This window comes from Triticum aestivum, chromosome 3A (genome assembly GCF_018294505.1).
Source record: "Triticum aestivum cultivar Chinese Spring chromosome 3A, IWGSC CS RefSeq v2.1, whole genome shotgun sequence".
Lineage (NCBI taxonomy): Eukaryota > Viridiplantae > Streptophyta > Magnoliopsida > Poales > Poaceae > Triticum > Triticum aestivum.
The window spans coordinates 477,313,615-477,327,640 of NC_057800.1; the positions used below are offsets into that span (position 1 = coordinate 477,313,615).

The window sequence follows — 14,026 nt, forward strand, 5'->3', positions numbered from 1 at the left end:
GGCTTGAGGCCATGAAATCTGAGATGGGATCCATGTATGAGAACAAAGTATGGACTTTGATTGACTTTCCCGATGATTGGCGAGTCATTGAGAATAAATGGATCTTCAAGAGGAAGACAGACGATGATAGTACTGTTACTATCTACAAAGCTCGAATTGTCGCAAAACGTTTTCGACAAGATCAAGGTGTTGACTACGATGAGATTTTCTCACTCGTATCGATGCTTAAAAGTCTCTCTGAATCATGTTAGCAGTTGCCGCATTTTATGATTATGAAATTTGGCAAATGGATGTCAAAACTGCATTCCTTAATGGATTTCTTAAAGAAGAGTTGTATATGATGCAACCAGGAGGTTTTGTCAATCCTAAAGGTACTAACAAAGTGAGCAAGCTCCAGCGATCCATCTATGGACTAGTGCAAGCATCTCGGAGTTGGAATATATGCTTTGATAAAGTTATCAAAGCATATGGTTTTATACAGACTTGCGGTGAAGCCTATATTTACGAGAAAGTGAGTGGGAGCACTACATCATTTCTGATAAGTATATGTGAATGACATATTGTTGATCGGAAATAATGTAGAATTTTCTGGAAAGCATAAATGAGTGTTTGAAAGGAGTCTTTCAAAGAAAGACCTCAGTGAAGCTACTTACATATTGAGCATCAAGATCTATAGAGATAGATCAAGACGCTTGATATATTTTCAATAAGTACATACCTTGACAAGATTTTGCCTGTGTTGCAAGGTGTGAAGTTGAGTAAAGACTCAAAACCCGACCACGACAGAAAATAGAAAGAGAATGAAAAGTCATTCCCTATGCCTCAGTCATAGGTTCTATAAAATATGCTATGTTGTGTACCAGACCTATTGTGTACCTCACCATAAGTTTAGCAAGAGGGTAGAATAGTGATCCAGGAGTGGATCACTGGACAACGGTAAAAAATTATCCTTAGTGGAATAAAGAAATGTTTCTCGATTATGGAGGTGACAAAGAGTTCTTCGTAAATAGTTACGTCGATGCAAGCTTTGACACCGATCTGGAGGACTCTAAGTCTCGATCTAGATACATATTGAAAGTGGGAGCAATTAGCTAGAGTAGCTCTGTGCAAAGCATTATAGACATAGAAAATGTGCAAAACACATACGGCTCTGAATGTGGCAGACCCGTTGACTAAATTTCTCTCACAAGCAATACATGATCACTCTTTGGGTGTTAATCAAATAGCGATGTGAACTAGATTATCGACACTAGTAAACCCTTTGGGTGTTAGTCACATGGAGATGTGAACTAATCACATAAAGATGTGAACTATTCGTGTTAAATCACATGACGATGTGAACTAGATTATTGACTCTAGTGCAAGTGGGAGACTAAAGGAAATATGCCCTAGAGGCAATAATAAAGTTGTTATTTATATTTCCTTATATCATGATAAATTTTTATTATTAATGCTAGAATTGTATTAACCGGAAACTTGGTACATGTGTGAATACATAGACAAACAGAGTGCCACTAGTTTGCCTCTACTTGACTAGCTCATTGAATCAATGATGGTTATGTTTCCTAACCATAGACATGAGTTGTCATTTTATTAACGGGATCACATCATTAGAGAATGATGTGATTGACTTGACCCATCCGTTAGCTTAGCACGATGATCGTTTAGTTTGTTGCTATTGCTTTCTCCATAACTATACATCTTCCTATGACTATGAGATCATGCAACTCCCGAATACCGGAGGAACACTTTGTGTGCTACCAAACGTCACAACGTAACTGGGTGATTATAAAGGTGCTCTACAGGTGTCTTCGATGGTGTTTGTTGAGTTGGCATGGATCAAGATTGGGATTTGTCACTCCGATTGTCGGAGAGGTATCTCTGGACCCTCTCGGTAATATACATCACTATAAGCCTTGCAAGTTGTGGAATACTAACCTCATAGATACTCTGTTTGATCCTGATATAGCAAACACTATTAAACAGGTACCAATCATTCAGGAGGAAGGTGAAGACCTATTATGTTGGAGGCCCACTCCAACAGGGAAATTCACTACAAAAAGTGCATACAAAACTTGTCTGCAGGCCATGCAAGAAGAAGGAGAGCCAAGACCCAGAACTTTATCCAATAACACAAAAGAACTCTTAAAACAAGTTTGGAAGGAAAGAGAAATAGCTCCAAGGATACAAACTTTTGCATGGAGGCTACTTAGGAAAGCTCTACCTACAGGAAAAAGAGCAGGTAAGTATTCAAAACACATTAGTAAGCTTTGTGATAGATGTGGTTTAGAGGAGGATGATTTGCACATTTTTTTGACTGTGCTTTTGCTAGAGCAGCTTGGTTTGCAAAACCATGGTATATTAAATCTGACATGTTGAGCCAGAACTCAGATTCTTTAGTTAACATCATCTTAAACTTAGCTAATTCTAATCATCCACACGCCACTTTAAGCAATATTTTCACCTTTATGTGGTGCCTTTGGAAATTTAGAAATGAAAAACTTTTCCAGAAGAAAGATGCCTGTCCAACACATGTCTTTTCTGTTGCTCAAGCTATAAAAAATAGTATGTCTTTCGAACAAAATATAATTGTATAGGAAACAGTAGCTTCTGGAGGAGAAAGAAAATACGAACAGGGAGATAGGAAGCACACCCAAGGAAGTACAATTGACAACACTGAGCTCTCAACACCAATTAAGGTCTTCACAGATGTGGCGTGGAATGAACAGAAGCAAGCAAACACAACAGGAACAGGGAAAGCAGGTCTAGGGATTTACATGCAGGTGCAAGAAGGACAATCAAGATGGCATGTCAAGATTGCAGCAACGGCCATGAATGCTCAATCGGCAATTCATGCTGAAGCTCTAGCTATCAAATTAGCAGCTATAATTTTAAACAGGTCAGGAATACAGGAAGCAGCCATTTTAACAGATAATCTCACATTGGCCAAGGCGGCAGCAGCAAGGGAACCTAACTTGCAGCCCGGACATTGGATTATCAGAGGTCTTCTAACAGATTTTGTGCACTCACAGCCTCTAGTAATGTTCAGGTATTTCATGTCAGTAGAAATCACAACACTAAGGCTCATGAAGCAGCAAAGCTAGCCTATTCGCAAGAATTTCATCCAAATCAAAAGGCTGTAATTAAATGTAGTACATTTGAATATCAGCAATGGCATTGTTCCCTGGAGCAAATTATTGCAGATGTATTACAACAGGGGTATGCCATTAATCATGTAAATTGATGTTATTTTGAATGAATGGCGCCTTGAGCGCCCTTGTGTTGTTCAAAAAAAAGCCTTGCAAGCAATGTAGCTAATGAGTTAGTTACGGGATGTAGCATTACGGAACGAGTAAAGAGACTTGTCGGTAACGAGATTGAACTAGGTATTGAGATACCGACGATCGAATCTCGGGCAAGTAACATACCGATGACAAAGGGAACAACGTATATCGTTATGCGGTTTGACCGCTAAAGATCTTCGTCGAATATGTAGGAACCAATATGAGCATGCAGGTTCCGCTATTGGTTATTGACCAGAGACATGTCTCGGTCATGTCTACATAGTTCTCGAACCCGTAGGGTCCGCACGCTTAACGTACAGTGACGATCGGTATTATGAGTTTATGTGTTTTGATGTACCTAAGGTAGTTCGGAGTCCCGGATTTGATCACGGACATGACGAGGAGTCTATAAATGGTCGAGACGTAAAGATCGATATATTGGATGACTATGTTTGGACATCGGAAGGGTTCCGAGTGAAGTTCAAGCATATACCGGAGTACCGGGGGGTTACCGGAACCCCCGGGGAGTTTAATGGGCCTTATGGGCCTTAGTGGAAAGAGAGGAGAGGCTGCCAGGGCAAGCCGCGCGCCCCTCCCCCTCTGCTCTGAATTGGACTAGGAAGGGGGGTGCCCCCCTTTTCCTTCTCCCTCTTTCCTCCTTCCTTCTCCTACTCTTACTACATGGAAAGGGGGGAATCCTACTCCCAGTGGGAGTAGGACTCCCCATGGGGCGCGCCATAGGAGGGTCGGCCCACTCCCTCCTCCACTCCTTTATATACGGGAAGGGGGGCACCCCATAGACACTCGAGTTGATCATTGATCTCTTAGCCGTGTGCGGTGCCACCCTCCACCATAATCCACCTCGGTCATATCGTAGCGGTGCTTAGGCGAAGCCCTGTTCTAGTAGTATCATCATCACCGTCATCACGCCGTCATGCTGATCAAACTCTCCCTCGACACTCTGCAGGATCGTGAGTTCGTGGGACGTCACCAAGCCAAACGTGTGCAGTTCACGGAGGTGGCGTACCTTCGGTGCCAGGATCGGTCGATCGTGAAGACGTACGACTACATCAACCACGTTGTCATAATGCTTCCGGTCTACGAGGGTACGTGGACAACACTCTTCCCTCTCGTTGCTATGCATCACCATGATCTTGCGTGTGTGTAGGATTTTTTTTTTGAAATTACTGCGTCCCCAACAGCTGTTAGTTGGTGCAGTTCCAAACAGAGCGACATGGCGGGATCTACGTGTGAAGCGGAGTACATAGCTGCTTCAGAAGCAACAAATGAAGGAGTCTGGATGAAGGAGTTCATATCCGATCTAGGTGTCATACCTAGTGCATCGGGTCCAATGAAAATCTTTTGTGACAACACTGGTGCAATTTCCTTGGCAAAGGAATCAAGATTTCACAAAAGAACCAAGCACATCAAGAGACACTTCAATTCCATCCGCGATCAAGCCAAGGAGGGAGACATAGAGATTTGCAATATACATACGGATCTGAATGTTGCAGACCCGTTGACTAAGCCTCTCTCATGAGCAAAACATGATCATTACAATGTATCTAGATTATTGACTCTAGTGTAAGTGGGAGATTGAAGGAAATAATAAAGTTGTTATTTATATTTCCTTATATCATGATAAATGTTTATTATTCATGCTAGAATTGTATTAACCGAAAACTTAATACATGTGTGAATACATAGATAAACAGAGTGTCACTAGTATGCCTCTACTAGACTAGCTCGTTGAATCAATGATGGTTATGTTTCCTAACCATAGACATGAGTTTTCATTTGATTAACGGGATAACATCATTAGAGAATGATGTGATTGACTTGACCCATCCGTTAGCTTAGCACGACAATTGTTTAATTTATTGCTATTGCTTTCTCCATAACTTATACATGTTCCTATGACTATGAGATCATGCAACTGCCGAATACCGGAGGAACACTTAGTGTGCTATCAAACGTCAAAACGTAACTGGGTGACTATAAAGATGCTCTACAGGTGTCTCAGATGGTGTTTGTTGAGTTGGCATAGATCGAGATTAGGATTTGTCAGTCCAAGTATCAGAGAGGTATCTCTGGGTCCTCTCAGTAATGCACATCACTATAAGCCTTGCAAGCAAAGTGACTAATGAGTTAGTTACGGGATGACGCATTACGGAACGAGTAAACAGACTTGCTGGTAACGAGATTGAACTTGGTATTGAGATACCGACGATCAAATCTCGGACAAGTAACATACCGATGACAAAGGGAACAACGTATATCGTTATGCGGTTTGACCAATAAAGATCTTCGTAGAATATGTGGGAGCCAATATGAACATCCAGGTTCCACTATTGGTTATTGACCAGAGACGTGTCTCGGTCATGTCTACATAGTTCTCGAACCCGTAGGGTCCGCACGCTTAACGTTCGGTGACAATCGGAATTATGTGTTTATGTATTTTGATGTACCGAAGATAGTTCAGAGTCCCGGATATGATCACGGACATGACGAAGAGTCTCGAAATGGTCGAGACATAAAGATTGATATATTGGATGACTATATTCGGACACCGGATGAGTTCCGGGGGTCACCGGATAATTATCGGAGTGCCGGGGGGTTATGGGAACCCCTGGGGGATCTAATGGGCCAACATGGGCCTTAGTGGAGAGAGAGAGGGCCGGCCAAGGCAGGGCTGCGCGCCCCCTCCCCTCTAGTCCGAATTGGACTAGGGAAGGGGGGCGGCGCCCCCCTTTCCTTCTCTTCTCTCCCTCTCCTTCCTTTCCCCTTCCTCCTCCTAGTAGGACTAGGAAAGGGGAGTCCTACTCCTACTAGGAGGAGGACTCCTCCCCTCCTTGCGTGTCACCAAGGGCCAACCGGCCTCCCCCCTTGCTCTTTTTATATACGGGGTCAAGGGGGCACCCTAGAACACACAAGTTGATCATTGATCCCTTAGCCATGTGCAGTGCCCCCCTCCACCATAATCCACCTCGGTCATATCGTCGTAGTGCTTAGGCGAAGCCCTGCGCTGGTAGCTTCATCATCACCGTCATCACGCCGTCGTGCTAACGAAGCTCTCCCTCAACAGTCAGCTAGATCGAGAGTTCATGTGACGTTACCGAACCGAACATGTGCAGATTGCGGAGGTGCCGTACTTTCGGTATTAGGATCGGTCGGATCATGAAGACGTACGACTACATCAACCGCGTTGTCATAACGCTTCCGCTTACGGTCTACGAGGGTACATGGACAACACTCTTCCCCTCTCGTTGATATGCATCACCATGGTAGATCTTGCGTGTGCGTAGGATTTTTTTTGAAATTACTGCGTTCCCCAACACTTACATGCCCAGTTGTACCGGAGAACGAGTATTCCCCGGAACAACCGTTGTGCCACTACCCTTGTGTCGCTCACACCCCGAAGGATTCATCCCTATCGCGGTGGTTTGAGCGGTACTAACACTAGTATAATCACCCAAGACAATGTCTGGGGTTTGCTAAGTCCCGAGTGGTACAACCGGCCTTGACCTGGTTGTATCGGTAGCAAAGTGACTTCTTGAACAATCGGGTAGCAACCACTTGGGTATCACACCCTAGTGCAATGTGCGGTTGAACCTCTAGTAAACTAAGTAGTACAACCACCTCTGCACGCGGTACAATCGTCTGGGTGGTAGTAGCAGAGGGCACTCCACATAGGGGGCGGTACAACCGCTGCTACCTGCAGTACAACTGCTCTGGGCAGGTTTCTCTGCATGGGTTAGATGAGAGGCTCTCTCCTCAAATTGGAAGGATATATGTCGGTGCAATACGTAGATGTGTATGTGTTTGATTCACCCAATATCTTCTAATGCGGACCCCCCCTCTTAATAGTACATATTTCCTACGACCGAAGAAATAAAAGCGTTGGAAATGTTGTCTTTGCTCTTTCCATCCGGAGGGGTGCCCAACCGTGTTGTGCCCTATAGAGTATACATGTGTAGATTAGGCACATCGTTAGTTCGTAAATTGCATTGTCATCAACACCAAAACACTTAAGGCTGGAAATGCCTTTTCACCCGTTACCATCGTACCTAGACACTTAGCTTGGGATCCCCCACCCGGAGATCTGTCTGATTTACCTTTATCACTTGGCCATGACCTGTCTTTTCAGTCCCGGTCGTATAGGGATCACGCACAATCAAATGGAGATGAGTAATTGGAGCTGAGCCAGAAGGACGTGTTGCACACGATCCGAGCAGTGACCGCCCGCAACGCCTGATCATGATAGGGTGCCATCGGATGCTGAGCTCGGGCACGTGAAGACAAATCACATCAGGTATGCACAGGAGTGTGCGTGGAGTACGTCTCCACATAATTTGTTTCCCAACCGGATGTGATGGAGATGACCTGCAGGGGAAGCTCTAAGGAGTGGTGGTGAAGATGATAGGGACTCACTGTGCTAGACGAGTTCTGAAAAAAGTAATGACGTGAGAAGGTGATGTAGCTTCATGAGGTCATAAGGAATGCCGGGGTGCACATTTTTTTCTGAGATGACATGGTTGCTAATACGAATATTTTGCATGTTAAGATAAATAAGATAGCGGAGATAAGTCTATTAGGTAATCTTATCGAGCACACGTTCTGTCCGACGCCTTCCCGCACAATGGGCATGCAGACGTCTGATGCCCCTCGTGGCAGCGCCATGTATGCACATGATGATGCATGACGTAATAATGGTCGAAGTGACACACGCAGCTGATGTCGTGCACCCTGGGTCGTAACCCTTAAATTTGAGTGAGGTAAAGTAGCACTGGAACTCAACAAGGTGTTCTAAAAAAAGAGCACAAAATAATTATTTTTTATCTTGAAGGTATTCTAAAAAAGAGAGCACAATAATAATATTTTTTTATCTTTAATTTGTCTTTAGTAATATTATCTCTTTATTTTTAGCAAAAAATTGTTTGTTTGTTTTTATTTAAGAAACAACTTTTGTCTTCTCTTAGAAAAAGAAATGTCACTTTTTCAGAAAATAAATATCTTTCTTGAGAGTTATCTTTTTTTTGGAGAATAATCTTTTTTTAGCAGTATCTCTTTGTTTTTTTAGTAGCACGTATTCTTTTTGTGTGTGTGTGTGGAGAAACACGTATCTCTGTATTGTTAACACTTTCTTGTATGTTTTATTTCTGAGACATACACGTTCTTGTATGTGAAGTCCCGCGTTAACACATTGGGCCAATGGCAGGGGATCTATGATAAAGAGCGGAACAGTAGACCCACAAGCTAAAAAAAATAGGCCCACGACACGGAGAAAGCCCATTAGGGTTTACAGCCAAGCTCGCCACCTATAAACGCTTCTCTCCCTCTCACGGACGCCTCCTTCGCCCGCCGCCTCCTGCTCTCCCCATCTCCTTAGGTTAGGTTAGGCTAGGGGCTTCACAGAGCTCGCGGAAATGGTGGCCTTCAGGGTAAGTTCCACTGCCGCCTCCCGGCCGTAGCTATCCTCGACGCCTCCGTGTCCGCCCTTGATCCGTGTTTCTGATTCGTCTCAACGCGTCCGTGCGTGTGCAGTTCCATCAGTACCAGGTGGTGGGTCGTGCGCTGCCGACGCCCGGCGATGAGCAGCCGAAGATCTACCGCATGAAGCTCTGGGCCACCAATGAGGTCCGCGCCAAGAGCAAGTTCTGGTGAGCTCCTCCCCGTCGCCTCGCGACATCTGAAGGATCTGTTCGTTTTCGATTCGGTATTTCTGATGCTGTTGTCGCGTCTGTGCAGGTATTTCCTGAGGAAGCTGAAGAAGGTGAAGAAGAGCAACGGCCAGATGCTCGCCATCAACGAGGTATTGGGCCTTTCTCGTCTTATGTTTTGCCATGAGCATGGATTATGTCCCACCTTCTGGTTCTTTCCTGTACATTACAATTACCAACCGAGAGCGGCTTAATTAGCCCCTTTTATCGACCCACTCTTACAACTGCATCGGTAGTTTTATCTGTACTCTCTGTGGCGTTATTAGTCGGAATGCAACATAAAATCATTCTAGTTGTGTTTGAATATGCAGTGATGCCCCTTCCATCTTGTTGTGATCACTATGTATGCGATTTTCTTGCGAAAATATGCATCTGTAGTTGTATTTACATTATCTATGCGTAAATTACTTCTGATACTTCATTCTGATGTGCGAAGGCTCTGTTTTGCATAATATAATTTGTATTCACTACAAGGACTTGTACCGCAAAAGTTCTGTGAGTTCTTTTTGCCACATCCCGTTTCATCTGAAGGGACCCATATGAGCTGTCTATTATGCGGTCACGTATACTTTCTGATTTGTGATTTTTCCTTTTTCTAATTGTGTTATGTGTATGTTGTGGTTGACTGGTGTTAATCCATAGTTTCTTTGTTTGGGAACCAATTGGAACCTGATTTTTTCACTGATTCTTTTTTACTCAATTATGGCATGTGATTGTTACTTATGCACTGAATTACTCTTTTTTTGTCAGATCTTTGAGAAGAACCCAACCACGATCAAGAACTATGGCATTTGGCTGCGTTACCAGAGCAGGACTGGCTACCACAACATGTACAAGGAGTACCGTGACACCACACTAAATGGTGCCGTGGAGCAGATGTACACTGAGATGGCCTCTCGCCACCGTGTGAGATCCCCCTGCATTCAGATCATCAAGACCGCGACTGTCAACTTCAAGCTATGCAAGAGAGACAACACCAAGCAGTTCCACAACTCCAAGATCAAGTTCCCCCTTGTGTACCAAAAGGTCAGGCCACCAACCAGGAAGCTGAAGACCACCTACAAGGCAACGAGGCCGAACTTGTTCATGTGATTGGGCTGTGGTGGATGCTGTTAAGAGTTGAAATGTTTTCTTCGTATGTTGGATCTTCTGATGCATGAAGACAAGCGTTTTGTTGCTTATTTATCGGTTAAAGACATGGTTGGTGGACCTTCTGATTGTGTTCTTATCAGTAATCTGCATACAATCTATTGGTACCTGATATAGATATCTGTTTGAAGTCTGTTCTGTTTTCGTGTCTAGTTTCTCTTACGATCGCCCATGCTGATTTTGAAATAAAATCATGTCACTGGTAACAGTGCTTAACTTGATATTGAAATAAAATCATGTCACTATGGTAACAGCGCTTAACTGTAACTCTTCCATCTTTACCGCTCTGTTTTTCCTTTTTCCTTGATTTTTGTTCTCTCCGGCTTTCAGCTAATTTTTCACTACAGTTAATTTTGTGAACCTTTAATTGAAGATGAACTTTCAACAATGTCTTGTATGCCTTTAATTAAAGTTGAACTTTCAACAATGTAGAAGAACATTTCTACATTGAAGGTGAACATTTCAGAGTGACCTCTTTTCCTCAGGACTTGTGATTCTGAGTTCGCTGGGTGTTCAGGATTTAGAGAACTTGCAGCGGGGTGTTCTGATCTGATCTGTTTGGTCCTAATAACGGTCCTAAGCTTCGTTTGCCTAAAAACAACTAGTACGTGGAATTGGTAAATTTAAAAACAATCAGACCAACTTCCAAAAAGATGCACTCTACGAGCTATTACAAACTTGATGAAGAAAAATAACACCGGCATCGCCGGCCACACCTGGAATGTTGATGGAGTCTGAAGATGCTTATTTGTCAGTTGCCTGTTCTTTTTTTTGTTGTTGTCACTCGATTCACGAGAGAATTGAAATTTACCTGTCTTCGACCTCGGGGTTTCATGCAAAATCGATGGAACCAAATTTCAATTTCAGACAACCGATGAATAGCAAAGCCGAAACCAAATTTGGATTCTGTGACTTGGTTGGTTGCAATGAAGCCTCCCAGTTCTTCTGAAAAATGAAGTCTGGAACCCACACGAACTTCAGCTCCCGTGCACGCAACTCCGGCTTGTGGATACAAAATCATTCAATTGTACCAACATGGTCGCACTTCGTATTGATGTACTCCCTCCGTCCTTTGAAGAGTGTACTTCCAACTAAGTTGGAAAGTCAAAACATTTTTATGTTTGACCGTATTTATACAATAATGCACCAACATTTATGCCATCAAATTAGTAGCATTAGATTCATGATAAAATATATTTTCATCATATACCTATTTGGTTTCATAAACATTGATATATTTTTGCACAAACTCGGTCAAATATTGAGATAGTTTGACCCTCCAACAAAGTTGGAAGTACACTCTTTAAAGGACGGAGGGAGTACTACTGAAGTAACGAGCACAGGTTTTTTGTCTGAACGTAAGTCGACAATTTCCTTACAACTAAACTCAGACAGCAGAACTGCAGAAATATTGCAGTCGAACCTTACATTACATTGTATGTGGACACAAGAACGTTGTGTGCACGCTATCAAATCAGAGTTTCCGGAGCGTCGTCCTGTCTAGTTGGTGGTGAACCATGGAAGCTCGAGGGCGTCAGCCGCCGACAGCCTCTTGCCTGCGTCGCAGGAGAGGAGGCCGCTCAATACTTGGAAACCTTGTCTGGACAGGCAGTCCTCTGGAAACACCTCGCGCAGCCTGTTGCGGTGGGGGATGCTCGGCGGCGCCACCAGCTCGCCGGCCAGCGGCATGGAGTTGTAGGACGGCCAGGAGATCTGGTCCGGCACGCCTAGTACGTAGAAGATCCTGAGGAGCTGGTCGGCGTCGTCCGCCGCGCGGCCAAAGAGCCGCTCGCCTAGGAGGAGCTCGGCCATGACGCAGCCCAGCGACCAGGCGTCCACGGTGGCGTCGTAGTCGGGCTTCCCCAGGAGGATCTCCGGCGCCATGTAGCTGCGGGTGCCACGGTGGCCGTACGGCGGGGCCTGGGACATGGACATGGCGAGCCCGAAGTCGCATATCTTGACGCCGTCGCCGACGAGGACGTTCTCGGGCTTGATGTCCCGGTGGACGACGTGGCACAGCCGGTGCATGTGGTCGGCGCCGCTCAGAAGCTGCCGCATGAGGAAGCGCACGACGTCCTCCTGGAACGGGCAGCCGCGGCGGGCGCGGTGGAGGACGTCGTGGAGGCTCGGCCCGACGTACTCCATGACGAGGGAGAGCCTGTCGGCGTTGCGGTCGAAGGACATGTCCCGCAGCTGGACGATGTTGAGGTGGCCATGGCACGCCCTGAGGAGGTCGGCCTCCCGCCGGACCGCGTCATGGCTGCTCGAGCCGAGGGTCTTGATGGCGACGCTCTCGCCGGTCTTGTAGGACCACGCCTTGGTGACTGTGCCGAAGCTCCCGGAGCCGAGCTCGGCCGTCTCCTCGCAGTCGTCGAGTTCCCAGATGGGCGTCTCCTCGCAGTCCTCGACCCCGTAGCCTTGGAGGTTCCAGATGGGCCAAGAGTCGACGGCTTGGGCACAAACGACGGCCATCGAGAACGGAGGGGAGAAGAAGATGGACGGAGAACGAGCTGATCGAGCCGAGGAGGGAACTGTATATCGATCGATCGATCTTGGGGAGAAGGTCGCGTCCCATGCACTTGCCATGTCTACTAGTGAAGAGGCAAGTTTGGAGTCGTTATCGGACTGGCGGGGTACAAGGCTGGCGCTCGGATTCCTCGTCCCGGTCGAAGGAAAGAACACGTAATAGCGCGTGTCGGTTCCTTCGGCATCGGAAGGCGGTGTTAGACCCCTACCCTTACCTGGCTCAGTAAGGAACTAAGGACTCCCCATGTTGAGGGGTTGTTTGGATAAGGGAAATATACAAAACCGGTTCTCTATAAACAAGGAAACGGCTCTAACAGAATAAAATCTTGTTTGGATCATCTAACAAACCCGTGGATATAGAAAACCTGGTTCTCCAAAACCCAGGATTTTGAGTTTACGGGAAAACGACTATTAGTCGTTTTTGCAAAAACGGGATTAACATATCCTGGGTATCGTTGTCCTCAGATTCGCCATTCCAGTGAGTTGTAGCGAAGACGATGGTGCATCCGGCGGGTCGACGCGGACGCCGGACGCCAGACATGCTTCGTCATCCGTGCGCTCAAAGTCTGCGGCTGGGTCGGCGGCCGCCGAGCCGGTCTCGCCACTGCGGTAGCTCTAGCACCTCACTTGCTCCTGGCGACAGGGGGTTATCCTAGGCAAGACCGTGAGGCTTGCCGTGAGCCCGTGACGAGGCCTAAGATGTTGAGGAGTCCACGACGGTGGCCGGATTGATCGCGGGTGACGCAGTTCCAGCACCATCGCTGCTCCGCTGCGTGGTTATCTGTTTCTGTGCATGCACGTAGTCCACGATGGTGGCTGCTGGGCATGGTGATCGCCAGTGACACAGTTCAAGCACCGGCGTTGCTCTGCCGCCTTACGCACGGCGCGACACCGTCGCCGCTCCACCGCGTTGTGTTCCTTTGATATTGTGGTGTACCGAGAGCTGGAGGACTGGAGCGCGTTGCAGTTCCCCGTGCCTGAACCAAACGCCCCATGATGCGCTACTCTCCGAGTACGGCGGACACGCGCACCGGCACAGCCTCCTTCCAGTTCATGGACGTCGGCAACGACGTCGAGCTTGGAGGCATGGATGAGGGACGAGGCGCGGCAAGAGAACAAAGTTGATTCCTCATCGTGGTGAGCTCCACCAGAGGATACGGCCAACAACGCCTCGTCCGGCTTGGTCGTGGCAGAGAACGCCGGCGACCATTGAGCTTGGCCGCTGCTTGGCTTTCCATGCGAAGAGATGTGGTACTCCCAACATTCAGCTTGAACGCCGACGAGCGCATCATGCCCAACCTCCGTGATGCTCCCAACATTAAGTCATGTGCTCTTGGTGTTTGGTCT

The 14,026-nt window shown here is 46.3% G+C and overlaps 2 protein-coding genes across 2 annotated transcripts; one reads left to right on the forward strand and one right to left on the reverse strand.

Moving 5' to 3' along the window:
* Positions 1-8,549: 8,549 nt before the first annotated feature.
* Positions 8,550-10,286, forward strand: LOC123061720 (60S ribosomal protein L18a). The gene is made up of 4 exons (XM_044484938.1): positions 8,550-8,725; positions 8,829-8,944; positions 9,033-9,096; positions 9,755-10,286. Exons 1-4 carry the CDS (start codon positions 8,711-8,713, stop codon positions 10,094-10,096), a joined length of 537 nt encoding a protein of 178 aa, XP_044340873.1. The 5' UTR covers positions 8,550-8,710; the 3' UTR covers positions 10,097-10,286.
* Positions 10,287-11,653: 1,367 nt separating this feature from the next.
* Positions 11,654-12,827, reverse strand: LOC123056941 (putative cyclin-dependent kinase F-2). The gene has a single exon (XM_044480151.1). The coding sequence runs from the start codon at positions 12,737-12,739 to the stop codon at positions 11,654-11,656; it is 1,086 nt and encodes a 361-aa protein (XP_044336086.1). The 5' UTR covers positions 12,740-12,827.
* Positions 12,828-14,026: the final 1,199 nt, after the last annotated feature.